Source organism: Chiloscyllium plagiosum, chromosome 1 (assembly GCF_004010195.1).
Source record: "Chiloscyllium plagiosum isolate BGI_BamShark_2017 chromosome 1, ASM401019v2, whole genome shotgun sequence".
Classification (NCBI taxonomy): domain Eukaryota; kingdom Metazoa; phylum Chordata; class Chondrichthyes; order Orectolobiformes; family Hemiscylliidae; genus Chiloscyllium; species Chiloscyllium plagiosum.
In genome coordinates this window covers 13,982,332-13,997,516 of record NC_057710.1, presented here as the reverse complement: position 1 = coordinate 13,997,516, position 15,185 = coordinate 13,982,332, and the positions used below count along the sequence as shown (strand labels likewise).

General features: G+C 45.2%; 1 protein-coding gene across 1 annotated transcript in view; it reads right to left on the bottom strand.

Annotated features, from left to right (window-relative positions):
* Window positions 1-3,844: 3,844 nt before the first annotated feature.
* LOC122559654 (UPF0687 protein C20orf27 homolog) overlaps window positions 3,845-15,185 on the bottom strand; it is a 97,374-nt gene continuing 86,033 nt past the window's right edge. The window contains exon 4 of the mRNA XM_043709910.1: window positions 3,845-4,310. Within this exon, the coding sequence (XP_043565845.1) occupies window positions 4,210-4,310 (101 nt within the window). The 3' untranslated portion in view covers window positions 3,845-4,209. The remainder of the gene's footprint in view (window positions 4,311-15,185) is intronic.

Genomic DNA, 15,185 nt, shown 5'->3' with positions numbered 1-15,185 from the left:
GTGCTGAGCTGGAAGGTTGGAGCTGGGGTGAGGTGGGGGAAGGGGAAATGAGGAAACTGTTGAAGTCCACATTGATGCCCTGGGGTTGAAGTGTTCCGAGGTGGAAGATGAGGCATTCTTCCTCCAGGCGTCGAGTGGTGAGGGAGCGGGGGTGGAGGAGGCCCAGGACCTGCATGTCCCTGGCAGAGTAGGAGAGGGAGTTGAAATGTTGGGCCACAGGGCGGTGGGGTTTTTTTCCTGAGTTTATCCAGCACCTACTGTGGGTTTTCTTTTTCAGATTCTCAGCATCCCGCAGTATTTTGCTTTTAGATTAAAGCCAAAATGTTTAATTAAAGCTAAACATTCCACAATGTGAGAAGTGGGCAGCGCTTCATCAAGACTGGGGAGGCAAGAAATTTGGAATTTCTTTTTCAGAGACTTACGTTGGCGATGACCTGAAACTGGGCTAGGTTTCTGTTGCATCATCTCTGTCTGTTCCTACTGCACCCACATCAAATCAAGAATTACATAGATGGGTGGTGACTGAAACCTGGTTCCTGTTGAGAGGCTAGGCTGTGGGAATGGCCTTTATATTGGAACTAGGCCCAGTGATATCCTCTGACATAGTGCGAGAGTGAAACCACCCGTGGAAACGTGACTACAATGAGTTGTGCAATGCTTTAGGAAGGAGCGGCTAAGTCGCAATTGACAACACTTCCATTTTCTTTGTTCTCTTTTTGATGGAGAAATGTAGCGATTTTATACTGTCTTCTCGTCGACACACTGATCAATATGGACTGCACACTGCACGTGAAGAAAAACATCTCACGTCGATTTGTGAAGTGGAACGGGAGGCAAAACCAAAGCAGGGAAGGCGAAAACTGAAAGTTGGAAATTGCAAGTGAAACTGACAAACTTTTCCAATCCCAGACCAGACAGGGAAACAGCACAGTGGACCAGACAGTGAGTTCTGGTTGGGGGCCCCAAGTAGGACTGGAATAGGGAAGGCTCCACGTACCCCATAAAGGGACAGGCATAATTGTATCCCATGTGGGTACCCATGGCCACAACTTTGATCTGAAGATGTAATCACAGAAGGAGTAAAACTTGCCTTTTTACTTGCCGCCTCCTCACTATCTCGGGTCCCAGATAAACCTTCCAGGTGAAGCAGGGCTTTATCTGCACTTCAGTCTAGTCTACTGTATTCGCTGCTCACAATATGGCCTCCTCTACATTGAGGAGACGAAACACAGACGAGACGACCACTCAGTGGAACACCTACGTTCTGTCCGTAAAAAAGTCCCTGAGTTTCCAGTTTCCTGCCACTTTAACACCCCACCCTGTTCCTGGCCAACATCTCTGTCTCGGGCTTGCTGTAGTGTTCCAGTAAAGCTTAGCACAAGCTGGAAGAACAGCATCAATATCAAATTCAATAATTTTAGGGCTTCAGCACCCTTTCCCATGTCCTTACCTCAATCCCACATAAGGAAAGGTTTGGGGTGATATGGGCCAGGAGTAGGCAGGTGGGACTAGTTTAGTTTGGGATTATGTTCAGCATGGACTGGTTGGACCGAAGGGTCTGTTTCCGTGCTGTACGACTCTATGACCAGGCCTTGTCATCACAAGGGCTGCTACCACACACAACCCATTATTTGCCACTAATGGTTTCCACTAATTAGTGGAAGGGCATCTGATGAAGGGCTTTTGCCTGAAACACCAATTTTCCAGCACCACTCTAACGTTGACTCTGATCTCCAGCATCTTCAGTACCACTGTCGCCTCACTCCTTTATCTGCCCAACTGTGTTTTTCTCTATCTGGACTCCATCTTCACTTTTCATTTACTCCACCCCCATTTTCAGCCTTCTGTGTTGAGAAGGTTTTACTCAGATGTAGCTGGAAATGGAGGGTTTGAGCTACAGGAAGAGGCTAAATAGGCTGGACTGTCTTCCCTGGTGCATCAGAGGCTGAGAGGAGGCCTTATGGAGGTTTATACAATCATGAGGGGCATGGACGGGTAAATAGACAAGGTATTTTCCCCAGGGTGGGGGAGTCCAAAACTAGAGAGCATAGGTTTAGGGTAAGAGGGAAAGGATTTAAAAGGGACCTAAGGGGTAACCTTTCCACACAGAGCGTGGTGTGTGTGTATGGAGTCAGCTGCCAGAGGAAGTAATGGAGGCTGGTACAATTACAACATTTAAAAGGCATCTGGATGAGTACGTAAACAGGAAGGGTTTAGAGGAATATGGGCCAAGTGCTGGTAAATGGGATTAAGTCAACTTGGGATATCTGGTCAGCACAGACAGGTTGGACAGAAGGGTCTGTTTTCGTGACTCAATATATACCAATATTTTCCAAGCTACCATCAGTTCTGAAGTCACAGGACACAAAATGTTTACTCTGCTTTCTCTCCACAGATGCAGCCAGACCTACTGAGTTTTCCCAGAAACCTCTGTTTTTGTTCCAAATTACCAACATCTGCAGTTCTTTGGGGTTTTTTTGTTACAGTAAAAGGTATGCTACGCTTTGATTATGAAGCTCTGGTTAGATTGCATCTGGAGTTCTCTGTCAGGACTATTGTTTTCTTTATTTAAGAAACGTTATAATTGCATTGGTGACAGTTCAGAGAAGGGTTACCAGACTTACACCTCAATGAAGAGGTCATCTTTTGAACAAAGCTTGGACTATCTAGGTTTGTAGCATTTGAAGACTAAAGAGATGGGAAGATCGAAATATGTAAGGTCCTGACAGGGTAGAACTGGAGAGGACATTTCTCCTTATGGGAGAACCTAGAACTTGGGGTCACTGTTTAGAACTCAGTTATCAGCTCTTTGAAACAGAGATAAGGAGACATATTTTCAGAGGGTTGATCACAAATCAGGGCAGGACTTATACACTTAATGTTAAGATCATGCGGAGTGTTGCTGAACAAAGTGACCTTGGAGTGCAGGTTCATTGCTCCTTGAAAATGGAGTCGCAGGTAGATAGGACAGTGAAGAAAGTTTTTGGTATGTTTTCCTTTATTGGTCAGAGTATTGAGTACAGGAGTGGGGAGAACATGTGGCGGCCATACAGGACATTGGTTAGGCCACTTTTGGAATATTGTGCGCAATTCTGGTCTCTCTCTTATAGGAAGGATGTTATGAAATTTGAAAGGGTTTGGCAAAGATTTACAAGGATGTTGCGAGGGTTGGAGTATTTGTACTATAGGGAGAGGCTGAACAGGCTGGGGCTGTTTTCCCTGGAGCGTCAGAGGCTGAGGGATGACCTTATAGAGGTTTATAGAATGTGATTGATTTAGATTACTGATTTAGATTACTTACAGTGTGGAAATAGGCTCTTCGGCCCAACAAATGCACACCGACCCTCCGAAGAGCAAGAGGGATATGAATAGGATAAACAGACAAAGACTTTTCCCTGGGGTCGGGGAGTCCAGAACTGGAGGGCACAGGTTCAGGGTGAGAGGGGAAAGATTTAAAAGGGATATAAAGGGCACCTTTTTCATTCAAATGGTAGGATGTGTAATGAATGAGCTATCAGAGGAAGTGGTGGAGGCTGGTATAATTACAACTGTTAAAAAGCATCTGGATGGGTACATCAATAGGAAAGGCTTAGAGGGATATGGGTCAAATGCTGGCAAATGGAACTAGATTAATTTAGGATATCTGGTCAGCATGGGCCGAAGGGTTTGTTTCCATGCTGTACATCTCTATAACTCTATGACTTTAAAAGTTCTCTTCGTGAGAAAGGTGATGGAGACCCACTCCTTGTATATTCTTAAGGTAAAGAATCTTGTTAAGAAATGGAGTGAAACAGCCAAGTACAAATGTGGAACTGACTGAAGAAAAACAGAAATAAATTAAGAATGGATTTCATTTATTTATTTTCCAATATGACAAAATAAACACATTCTGAATTGTACTCCATTGTACATTCAATGCATATATCCTCTGAGTCATTCCATATGTGGCAACACAGGCAGATCCCACTCAAAACTTTAAAAGGACAGACATTGTAGAAGTTCCCTTCACATTTTAAGTTTAGCTCCCAGAGGGGTATAACATTTACAAGCAGAATACTGAAGTACTAAAATAAAGAGGGAGAGCGAGAAAGGTCAATCTTCAGTTATAGGTAAACTTCGCAAGTTACTTCACAGCTTAGCGCGCACAGCATCGTTCAGGAACACATCCTGGCTGTTGTGGTCGAATGGAGCAGAGTGTTCGGGAGTCAGCTAATCGAATCCCTGCCAGTCGCTTTGCTCGGAGTCGTACTCTGGTTCTGAGCCGATGCATTTGACACCTTCCAGCAACATAGGGGTCCCGTGCAGTCGGTCTGAAATACAAGGCAAGAGGACAACAGTAAATCCACACACTGTTTGCACAAACTGGTCGTGACCCTGCATCCTGCCACATAAACCTAGAGAAACATCATACATACATTGAGAAAGGCCTTTCTGCCTGTCTTCTTTCTGCTGGCTCTGTGAAATGAACGACCCACGTTTCTGTTGTACTTGGGGGTATCTCCAAGTGCTCTGCAGCCAATCGGGTATTTTTTTAACTTTTGTGGTCACTGTCATAATGCGGAAACAGGTCGGCCGATCTGTACCACCAAGTGGTAATTTGCACGGGATCTTGTGCGTCCCCTTTTGAGGACTGAGTAGGCCCTGATTTACATCTCATGTGAAAGACAGCACCTCAGTACTGCAGGGGGACACACAAATTTGGTTTAAAGTGTGGGGGCAGCTCTGAAAAACATATCTATGTACAGGCAGTCTCCAGGTTGTGTGCAATTGTGCGCAAGTCAGAACACAATGCAACAGAATATAAAATAGCATGTGCAGGAAACATTCTTATGTCGGATCTGTAAAATTATACACCTGCATAGAATTGTGTTCATAAGTACAAACATTCATATGTTGGATGCTTGTAAATTGGGGAACCTGGTAATGTATTATATCTAAGAAAGCACACATATCTAACACAGGGAACTCCAGTGATGTTAAATATTTAAATACTTGTACGTGGTTCCCATTCCCAGACTTTATCTTCTATGTTGAGATTTTTAGTGTCACATCTCAGGTCAATAGGTAGAACTGGAAAATTCTTCTCCAACATTTTATCATCTATAAATCTTGTAGCTCACCATCACACTTTGGTAACAAAATGATTCCAAATTGCAATGATTTTAACATTACTTGACCAGTTAACTTATAATTTCAGTGCCAAAAGTAAGCTCTTAAACAATTCTTTTTCAAACAAAATAAGCCATCACATATATCACAATAGCATGGTTAAGCTTGTCTGATTACCAAATAGTCAAAAAGTGTGGCGCTGGAAAAGCACAGCAGGTCAGACAACATTCGAGGAGCAGGAGAATCGATGTTTCGGGCATGTGTGGTCACATTCCTGATGAAGGGCTTACGCCCGAAACGTCGACTCTCCTGCTCCTCGGATGCTGCCTGACCGGCTGTGCTTTTACAGCGCCACACTTTTCGACTCTGATCTCCAGGATCTGCAGTCCTCACTCTCTCCTGATTACTAAACAGCCGTACGTGGCATTATAAATCTCGCATGGAGATACTGGCCCCAGTTACCAATCCTTCTGTTGTCAATCCTATTTGACCATTCTGAACCTCTGGAGTAGATAAAGCTGCCGGGAATTCATCAATAGATCACCACAGAGGATTTGAAAGCTGCTTTCCTTCCCCACAAAAAAAAACTTGGAAATAAATGGAAGATTGACTTTTCAAATCTTCGATTTACGAACAATTTACAGCAGCAAAATGGGGTTTACAGGGCCCCAAGAAAGGAGTGGAGTGCGTTCCTCACAGAATACAATTCTAAAGCAAAGACCTGTATCGAACCTTGACCATGTCACTCAGAGCAGTTGCTGTGCTTTAAACAAAACCACAGATAAGCAGGAGACCGGTAGCCTCCCAAGTTGTCAAAACGGGACCATACTTGGAATCCTTGCTTTAGACAATGCAAGACTGAGAGATATCCTCAAGGAAGTCTTTAACTCATAAAAGGATCTGACAGATTAGATTAGATTCCCTACAGTGCAAAAACGGGCCCTTTGGCCCAACAAGTCCACACCGACCCTCTGAAGAGTAACCCACCCAGAACCATTTCCCTCTGACTAACGCACCTAATACTACGGGCAATTAGGCATGGCCAGTTCACCTGACTTGTACATCTTTGGACTGTGGGAGGAAACCGGAGCACACGGAGGAAACCACGCAGACACGGGGAGAATGTGCAAACTCCACACTGACAGTCACCTGAGGCTAGAATCGAACCTGGGACCCTGGTGCTTTGAGGCAGCAGTGGCTAACCACTGAGTCACTGTGCCACCCCAAGATTTGAGAAGGTACTTCAGACTTATGCGCATCTCACTGAGGGGAGTTCACACTTAAGGATTTCACGTGCTTGGCGCATACAATATTGTGACTCTGCCCAGCAATCTGCTGCAAACTACTCACACTACAGTGTGGAAGCAGGCCATTCAGCCCATCGAGTCCACACCAACCCTCAGTGAGCATCCCATCCAGACTGCCCGCCCCCCCCACACCACCCTATTCTTGCAACCCTGCACTTCCCATGGCTAATTCACCGAGGCTGCACATCCCTAGAAGATGAGATCAGCTAGTTAGTTGTGGTGTTTGCTTCATAACTTGTAATATGTTTCCAATAAAGGGACATGCAAATACCAGCCATGATCTTATTGAATGGCAGAGCAGGTTCCAAGGGCCAGATGACCTACTCTGAGTTCTTATGTTCTTATTACACATGGAGTTAATTTATCTGATTCGAGAGTGTGGTGCTGGAAAAGCGCAGCAGGTCAGGCAGCATCTGAGGAGCAGGAGAATCAATTTTTTGCCCAAAACATCACTTGTTCTGCTCCTCGGATGCTGCCTGACCTGCTGTGCTTTTCCAGCACCACACTCTCACCTCTGACCTCCAGCATCTGCAGTGCTCACTTTCTCCTCGTTAATTTATCTGATGCATGATTGATGAGTAAGCCCATTATCTTTAATATGACATGTTGAAAAGCAGCAGAAAACATTGTGCTGATGAGGTCTACTGTACTTGAACAGGCAACATGCAAGTTAATCTACATTGAAATAGCTGTCAAGCAGCAATGCACCATTTTTAACATCTGTGGGGTAGCAGAACAGGCGGTGCACCAAGGAATTGTATAAGAATCATGAAAGTCAATAATAGGACAAAGTTAAAATGAATGAGTTGACAGCACAAATAAAGACAAACTAAAGATTTGGTGGCGATGACTGAGATTTGATTATAGTGAGACTAGGCCTGGGAGGTTTGGAAGGATTGACAGAAAGGGGAAAGAGGTGGTATAGCTTCATTAGTAAATGTAGGGATCGGGGAAGGGATGGGATAACATGCTAGTGAGGCCACAGTTAGAGTATTGTGTGCAGTTCTAGAATCCACATTACAGGAAGGATGTGATTGTGTTGGAGAAAGTGCAGAGGAGATTTACCAGGATGTTGCCTGGACTGAAGAGGTTTCGTTATGAAGAGAGATTGGACAAACAGGGGTTGATTTCCTTTGAGCAGAGAACAAAGGGGACAAATAATTGAGATGTATAAAATTATGAGGGGCATAGAGAGGGTACATAGAAAGGAGCTTTCCCCCTTGGTAGGGGAACAATAACCAGAGGCCATGGATTTAAGGTAAGAGGCAGGAGGTTTAGAGGAGATGTGAGGAATAGTTTTTTTCACCGAGAGGGTGGTTGCAATCTGTTTTTAGGAAATTAATAAAAGGACATTGGAAAATCAAAACACAATCCATCAGAGTCAGGATGAAGGGTAAACTGTGTTTGACTAATTTGCTAGAATTCTTCAAAGTTGTAGCAAGTGAAGAATGAGTGTCCTATAGGTATAGTCCATTTGGATTTTTGGAAGGCATTTGATAGGGGACCACACGCAAGTTTAAAACGCAGGGTAAGATCACATAGGGTTTGGGGTAATAGCTGAGACGGAGGATTGGCTAACTAACAAGAAGCAGAGAGACAGGATAGATGGGTCTTTTCCTAGTCGGCAACACATACCTCATAGGGTGCCACTGGGGTTGGTCCTCAGGCCCTAACTATAAACAATCTACATCAATGACTCGATTCAGGGAGGAAGTGAGGACTGCGGATGCTGGAGATCAGAGTTAAAAAGTGTGGCGCTGGAAAAGCACAGCCGGTCAGGCAGCATCCGAGGAGCGAGAGAGTTGACGTTTCGAGCGTTCCTGATGAAGAGCTTATGCCCGAAACATCGACCCTCCTGCTCCTCGGATGCTGCCTGATTGGCTGTGCTTTTCCAGCCCCACACTTTTTGACTCAGATTCAGGGATAGTAAGCACTATGGCCAAATGTGCAGAGGACACTAAAATTGCAATTAAGAAACAACAAATTTAAAAATGGTTCGGTGAATGGGTCAAAATGTGGCAGATGGAGTTTAACGTGGATAGGTGTGAGGGTTATACATTTTGGATGGAAGAATAAAGAAGCAACTGATTACCAAAATGAATAGAAACTTCAAAATGCTTTCATGCAGAGGGATCTGGGAGTCCTTGTACATACATTGAAGAAAACAAGTGTGCAGGTAATAGGGAAGGCAAATGGAATTTTGGCATTTATTGCTAAAGAAATGGAGTCTAAAAGTAGGGAGGTGTTGCTGCAACTACAAGGCATTAGTGAGACCGCAATGGGAATACTGCAGACAATTCTGGTCCCCTTACTTGAGCAGGGGTCTAACTGTATTGGAGGCGGGTAAAAACAATGACTGCAGATGCTGAAAACCAGCATCTACCTTTAGGCTCGCTTCAGGCTCTCTGCCCTTATTCCTGATGAAGGGCTTTTGCCCAAAACGTCGATTTTACTGCTCCTTGGATGCTGCCTGAACTGCTGTGCTCTTCCAGCACCACTAATCCAGTATCTGGTTTCCAGCATCTGCAGTCATTGTATTGGAGGAGGCTCACTAGATGAGTTCCAAAAAATGAGGGGTTTGTCTTATGAAGAGAGATTGAGCAGCTTAGGCTTATAACTCTCTGGTGTTTAGAAGAATGAGAGGAGATTTTATTGAGGTATAGAAGATGCTAAAATGGATTGACAGAGTAGACGTAGAGATTATGTTTCCTCACGTGGGACAATCGAGAACTAGAGGTCATAATTTTCGGATAAGGTGCGGCAGGTTTTAATCAGAGATGAAGAGAAATTTCTTCTCTCAAAGGGTCACGAGTCTGAAATTCAGTCCCCCTAAGTGTGGTCAATGCTGGCACACTGAGTAAACTTCAGGAGGAGATGGATTTTTATTTAGTAATGGGTTAAATGGCTATGAGAACAACTTGCAGGCTTGTCACTTTCGCCTGGGTTGATTGTGGCATATGTCCACCCTGGATATGGCCAGGTCAGTGGTGCAGAGCAGTAAAGGAGAGACACAAATGGTAAACAAAACCAGTGGCAATACACACCTCAGCCAGTCCACTTGGTGTCACAGAGGGCAGAAATATAGTGTCATGTTGTACAGTGAAGAGGATCAGAATGAAGGCTGGTGTTTTTGCACCGAGTCCAGCAGGTGGCAGCGCAGGCTGCTGAGAGTAAGTGAGACAGACACACACACACACACCCACTCACATACACATACATGCTCATAGGGAGACACACACAGAGTACACATACACAGACAACACGCTCACACAGACATTCACACACAAACTCATACTCACTCACATATACACAAATGTTTACACAGAGGGACGCATATGGAAATACACACACACACACACACAGACATGTTCATACACACACACACCCAAAATGTATGCAAAATACTTGCAAATTTATTTTTTGCATTAATTCACTCACATATACACAAACGTTTACACAGAGGGACGCATATGGAAATACACACACACACACAGACATGTTCATATACACACACACACACACACCCAAAATGTATGCAAAATACTTGCAAATTTATTTTTTGCATTAATTCACTGTTCTCCCATTTTACTGAGTATCTTTTGGGAATTGCAGTGTTGCTGACAGAGAAATGTGGAGAGTTAATGTTGCCAACTCTAGTTGAACACATTTCTGGAAGTTTAAACACGTGATCCATCCCCATCACTGGATCACAACCTGTGACGCCTCTGAACATATGTTTAAACACATTTTCTTCCATTAACTAACAAATAGCTTAATTGAGTACAAACAAGAAACCAGAGACAGTGATTTTCTCAACTACTATTCCTTAACTCACAGCAGTGTGATGGAAGGTGCCAAAGGACATGGTCAGAGAGTAAGCCTTCATAACAGACTGGCTGGAGGTAATGACCAAGAGAGAGGGGAGCACAAATAGGATGTTCCTACACATAGAGGCAAAAGTGGGTACTGCAGATGCTGGAGATCAGAGTCTAGATTAGAGTGGTGCTGGAAAAACACAGCAGGAGAGGCAGCATCCGAGGAGCAGGAAAATCGACATTTCGAGCAAATGCCCTTCATCAGGTTCCTACACATAGAGTCTACTCTGCCATTCAATGGGATCATGGCTCATCTGAGTGTGTCCTTAAACTCCACGTTCCTGCTTGTCCTCCCCCTTCCAACCCTCGGCTCCATTGTAGATCAAAAATCTATCTACCTCAGCCTTGAATATAATCCATGACCCAACCCAGACACAGAGTCCGAGACTCTCCTCCTTGACTCCTTAAAGGAGAAACCATTTGTTTTTATACTGTATACCTAGTTTGAGACTTCTCCACAAGATGGGACATTGTCTCCAATCACTCCCGATGAAGGGCTTACGCCCAAAACGTCGGCTCTCCTGCTCCTCAGATACTGCATGACCTGCTGTGCTTTTCCAACATCAACACATTCTCTCCAGGGTCTACTTGTGTGTGACCTCTCAGAATCCTGGTTTCTGAACGCTATAAATGATTCTGCCACCAGCATACTCCCAGGGAATGCATTCCAGATCTTCACCACTCGCTGCGGAAGAACATTTTCCCTCATGTCACCATTAGGCTGATTACCCTAAATCTGCAAATTCTTCTTCTTGGTCCTTCCATGCAGAGGGAACAACTTCTCCATTGGACATAGCCCAGAGAAGGCAAACTTGGCTGATCCCAGGTATGGAGGGACTGTCTTATGAGGTGAGGTTGAGTAGATAAATGGGAAGTCGTGGTCTAATGGTATTACCGCTGGACTATGAATCCAGGGACCCAGGTTCGAATCCTACCATGGTAGGCTGGTGTAATTTGAATTCAATAAAAAGAAAATCTGAAATTAATGGTGTGGAACGGTGGCTCAGTGGTTAGCACTGCTGCCTCACAGCACCAGGGGCACAGGTTCGATTCCAGCCTCGGCCAACTGTCTGTGTGGAGTTTGCACATTCTCCCCGTGTCTGCATGGGTTTGCTCCAATTTCCTCCCACAGTCCAAAGATGTGCAGGTCAGGTGAATTGGCCATGCTAAATTGCCCATAGTGTTAGGTGCCTTAGTCGGGGGAAATGTAGGGGAATGGGTCTGGGTGGGTTATTCTTCGGACGGTTGGTGTGGACTTGTTGGGCTGAAGGGCCTGTTTCCATACTGTAGGGAATCTATTCTAAATTAAGAGTCTAGTGATGACTGTCGGGAAAAACACACCATTTCGTTCACTAGTGTCCTTTAGGGAAAGAAGTTGGCATCCTTACTGGTCTGGCCTACACGTGACTCCTGACCCACAGTTACGCAGTTGACTCTAGATTGCACAATCAGCAACAAATGCTGGGCTGACCAGTGACACCCTCATCCAATGAATGAGTTAAAAAAAAGATTGGGCCTGTACTCATCAGACTAGGAAAGAATGAGCAGTGATCTTATTTAAGCAGACAAGATTTTTAAGGAATTTGACCTAATGTAGATGCAGAAAGATCGATTTCCCTTTGTAAGACAGTCCAAGACTGGTGGGTCTTAGCTCAGAAGAAGGAGTTGAGGATTATCAGATCAGCCATGAACTCATTGAATGGTGCAGCAGACTCGATGGGCTGAATGGCCTACTTCTGCCTCTACATCTTATGGTCAATCTACACTTTCCAGACCCTTTATGATGTTGAAAATCCCCATCAAATCACACCCTCAGCCTTATTTCTGAGGAAAAGTCTCAGATTCTCCAAGCCAGCAACGTCACTGAAGTTCCTCAACCCCTGAGCTGTTCTCTGTTTTCTGCATTCTGCATTCAGTTCGAGGGCTTCACATTATTCCTTCAGAATAGGACACAATCCTCCAACTGAGGTCAGACCAGTGTTTCATAAAGGTTCTATTATATGCCCTTCATCAGGAACCGTCACAGTTCCTGATGAAGAGCTTATGCTCGAAACGTTGACTCTCCTGCTCCTCGGATGCTGCCTGAGCGGTTGTGCATTTCCAGCACCACATGTTTTGACTTAGGCTCCCATATGCCATTTCTTTTAACTGCTTTCATCATTGGTCTGTGACTTTGGCAGGCGGAATGTGCCGAAATCGGCTACGGAAGGCCAAAAGCTCAGACCAGGCATTGGACTTAGAGGGAAAATTGAGACGGAAAGTTAAGGGAGGGAATTCCAGAGTTTAAGATGTGAGTGACTGAGGGCCAGTGCTGAAGGAAGGTGGTGGAAACGGAGCTTGATGTTTGATATGAAGGGCACCCCTCCCCCAGCTCTCCCTCACCTCAGGGACTCCACTCTCGCTCCCTCGCCTCGGGGACTCCACTCTCGCTCCCTCACCTCGAGACACAGTGACCTCAACCTTTTCTTCACAAGTTCCCACTCACAATGGATCAGGAACAGTTGACTTCCACTTGGGAACCAGAGGTCTCTTTCCCGGGAGCCACAAACAGTTAATAGCTGGGGCAGTCCACTAGCCGAGATGCCCTTGTGCCATTCAGTTGAATGTATCGGATCGCTGTCAAATCAGCCATCATTACCCGGTGAGCACAGATAGTTGCAGACTGGTCAGACTGCTTTTGGAATACTGTGACCGGTTTTGGGCTCCGTATCGAAGGAAGGATGTGCCGGCCTTGTAGGGGAACCATAAGCAGTTTACAAGAATGATCCTGGGGATGAAGGGCTTGTCGTACGAGGAGCGGTGGAGGACTCTGGGTCTGTGCCTGGTGGAGTTTCGAAGGATGGGGAGGTGGGGGGATGCGGATCTGATTGAAACTTACACAATACTGAGAGGTCTGGATAGAATGAACATAGAGAAGGTGTTTCCACTTGTAGGAGAGATCAGGACCTGAAGTCACAAAACCGTTCAAACTGAAAGAAGGAGGGTTTTTTTTCAACCAGAGAGTGGTGAATCTGTGGAACACATAGCTGCAGAAGGTTGTGGAGACCAAGTCATTGAATGCATTTAAGACAGGTTATTGATTAGTATGGGGGGGGTCAAGGGTTACAGGAAAAGGCAGGAGAATGGGGTGGAGAAACATGTCATTCATAATTGAATGGCAGAGCAGACTTGATGGGCCGAATTCCACTCCTAGGTCTTATGGTCTTTAATGGTCAATGCTGCCTGGTTGGTTCCCCATATTTTGTAGAGCATGCCACTGGACTCTCACCCCAGCATTTCCTCCCCACACCCATCCCCCCTCCCAACCACCAACTGTGTTCTCTGGGTCTGGCCACCCTGTAGACAGCCCGGGCGGCCCCATTCAATTCAACCCAGAGGCACTGAGCACAAGAACAAGGAGGTCACGTCAACTTGCAGAAGATACCAGCTCAGCCTCAGCTGGAGTATCGCCTCTCCACCTTCGGAAGGGTGGGAAACATTGGAGAGACAGCTCAAAAATGATCCACTCGGGGTCGGATGGAGTAAACAGGGAGAAAACGTTCCCCGTTCACGAAAGGACTCAGGACAAGAGAGAGGGCATGGATTAAAAGCAATTGGCAAAAGTGATAGGAGGGAAAAAAAATTGATGAAGGTCTGGAATCTGATGCCTCTGAGCGTGGTGGAGACCGGTTCAATGGAGGCATTCAAAAGGCAACGGGCAGTAATTCTAAAAAGAACATTGTACTGGCTACAGGGAGAAGATTAAGAGATAGTCTCATTTGGAAAGCTGGTACAGACACAATGGGTTAAATGGCCTCGATCTGCACTGTTATGGATTCAGCGATTCTGCAAACGCACTAAAGCGGATGCAGAATAAAATATTCGCACTGCCAGCTCGCTTTCCTGTCTACACAGGAGACTGTTATTTACGGCAAATTTGTATGAGTAGCGCACTGTGACTTATTTATTTCCTGCTCTGATGAAGCTGCTCCCGCCTGAAACCAGTTCTGTTCTCGGAGATTGCGATCTCATGGCCTTAAGCACCAATGTCAGCGATTGAATTACATTCGGAGGACTCTGAGGGACATCATTAGTGCTGAGATCGAGTTTTAGCCTTTCCAAATTACAGCAATCTACATCAATCCTTTGAATTGCATTAAATGCAGCCTGTGGTGAGAATTACGTCACCACAGCAACTTTGCGTGTTAACTGGAAGCAGCAAATTAGTCTGTTGATAAATCAAAGTCATTTGCTGCACTAAAAATAATGAATTACTCAGTAATTTGTGCGTTAAGACACATAATTAACACAGCAGCCTGGCAATTAGAGACCCAACATAAAAAAACATAGGAAGCATCAGTTAATGTGTTCTAAACAGCTTAAAGTTAAGAAACTTCGAATTAAATGGGCGTCGATTGTATATAAAAGCATTCAATGTCGCACTGTCACACTCCATAATGAGGATTTTTGGTTTTATAAATATAGGGCAAGAAGCAAGGAAGCTATGTTAAGCTTTTGTAAGTCCTTGGTTAGGTTTCTTAGTTTTTTCTCACTTATTGTGTGCGTCCTTGAGAAGGTGTTGGTGAGCGGCCTCCTTGAAGAACTGCAGTCACTGAGATACAGGAACACCCACACAGCTATATTCCCAATTCCTCCGCCTCCGCCGTATCTGCTCCCAGGAGGACCAGTTCCACCACAGAACACACCAGACGACCGCCTTCTTTAGAGACTGCAATTTCCCTTCTCATGTGGTTGAAGATGCCCTCCAACACATCTCATCCACATCCCGCACCTCCGCCCTCAGACCCCACCCCTCCATCCGTAACAAGGACAGAACACCCCTGGTGCTCACCTTCCACCCTACCAACCTTTGCATAAACCAAATCATCCGCCGACATTTCCGCCACCTCCAAAC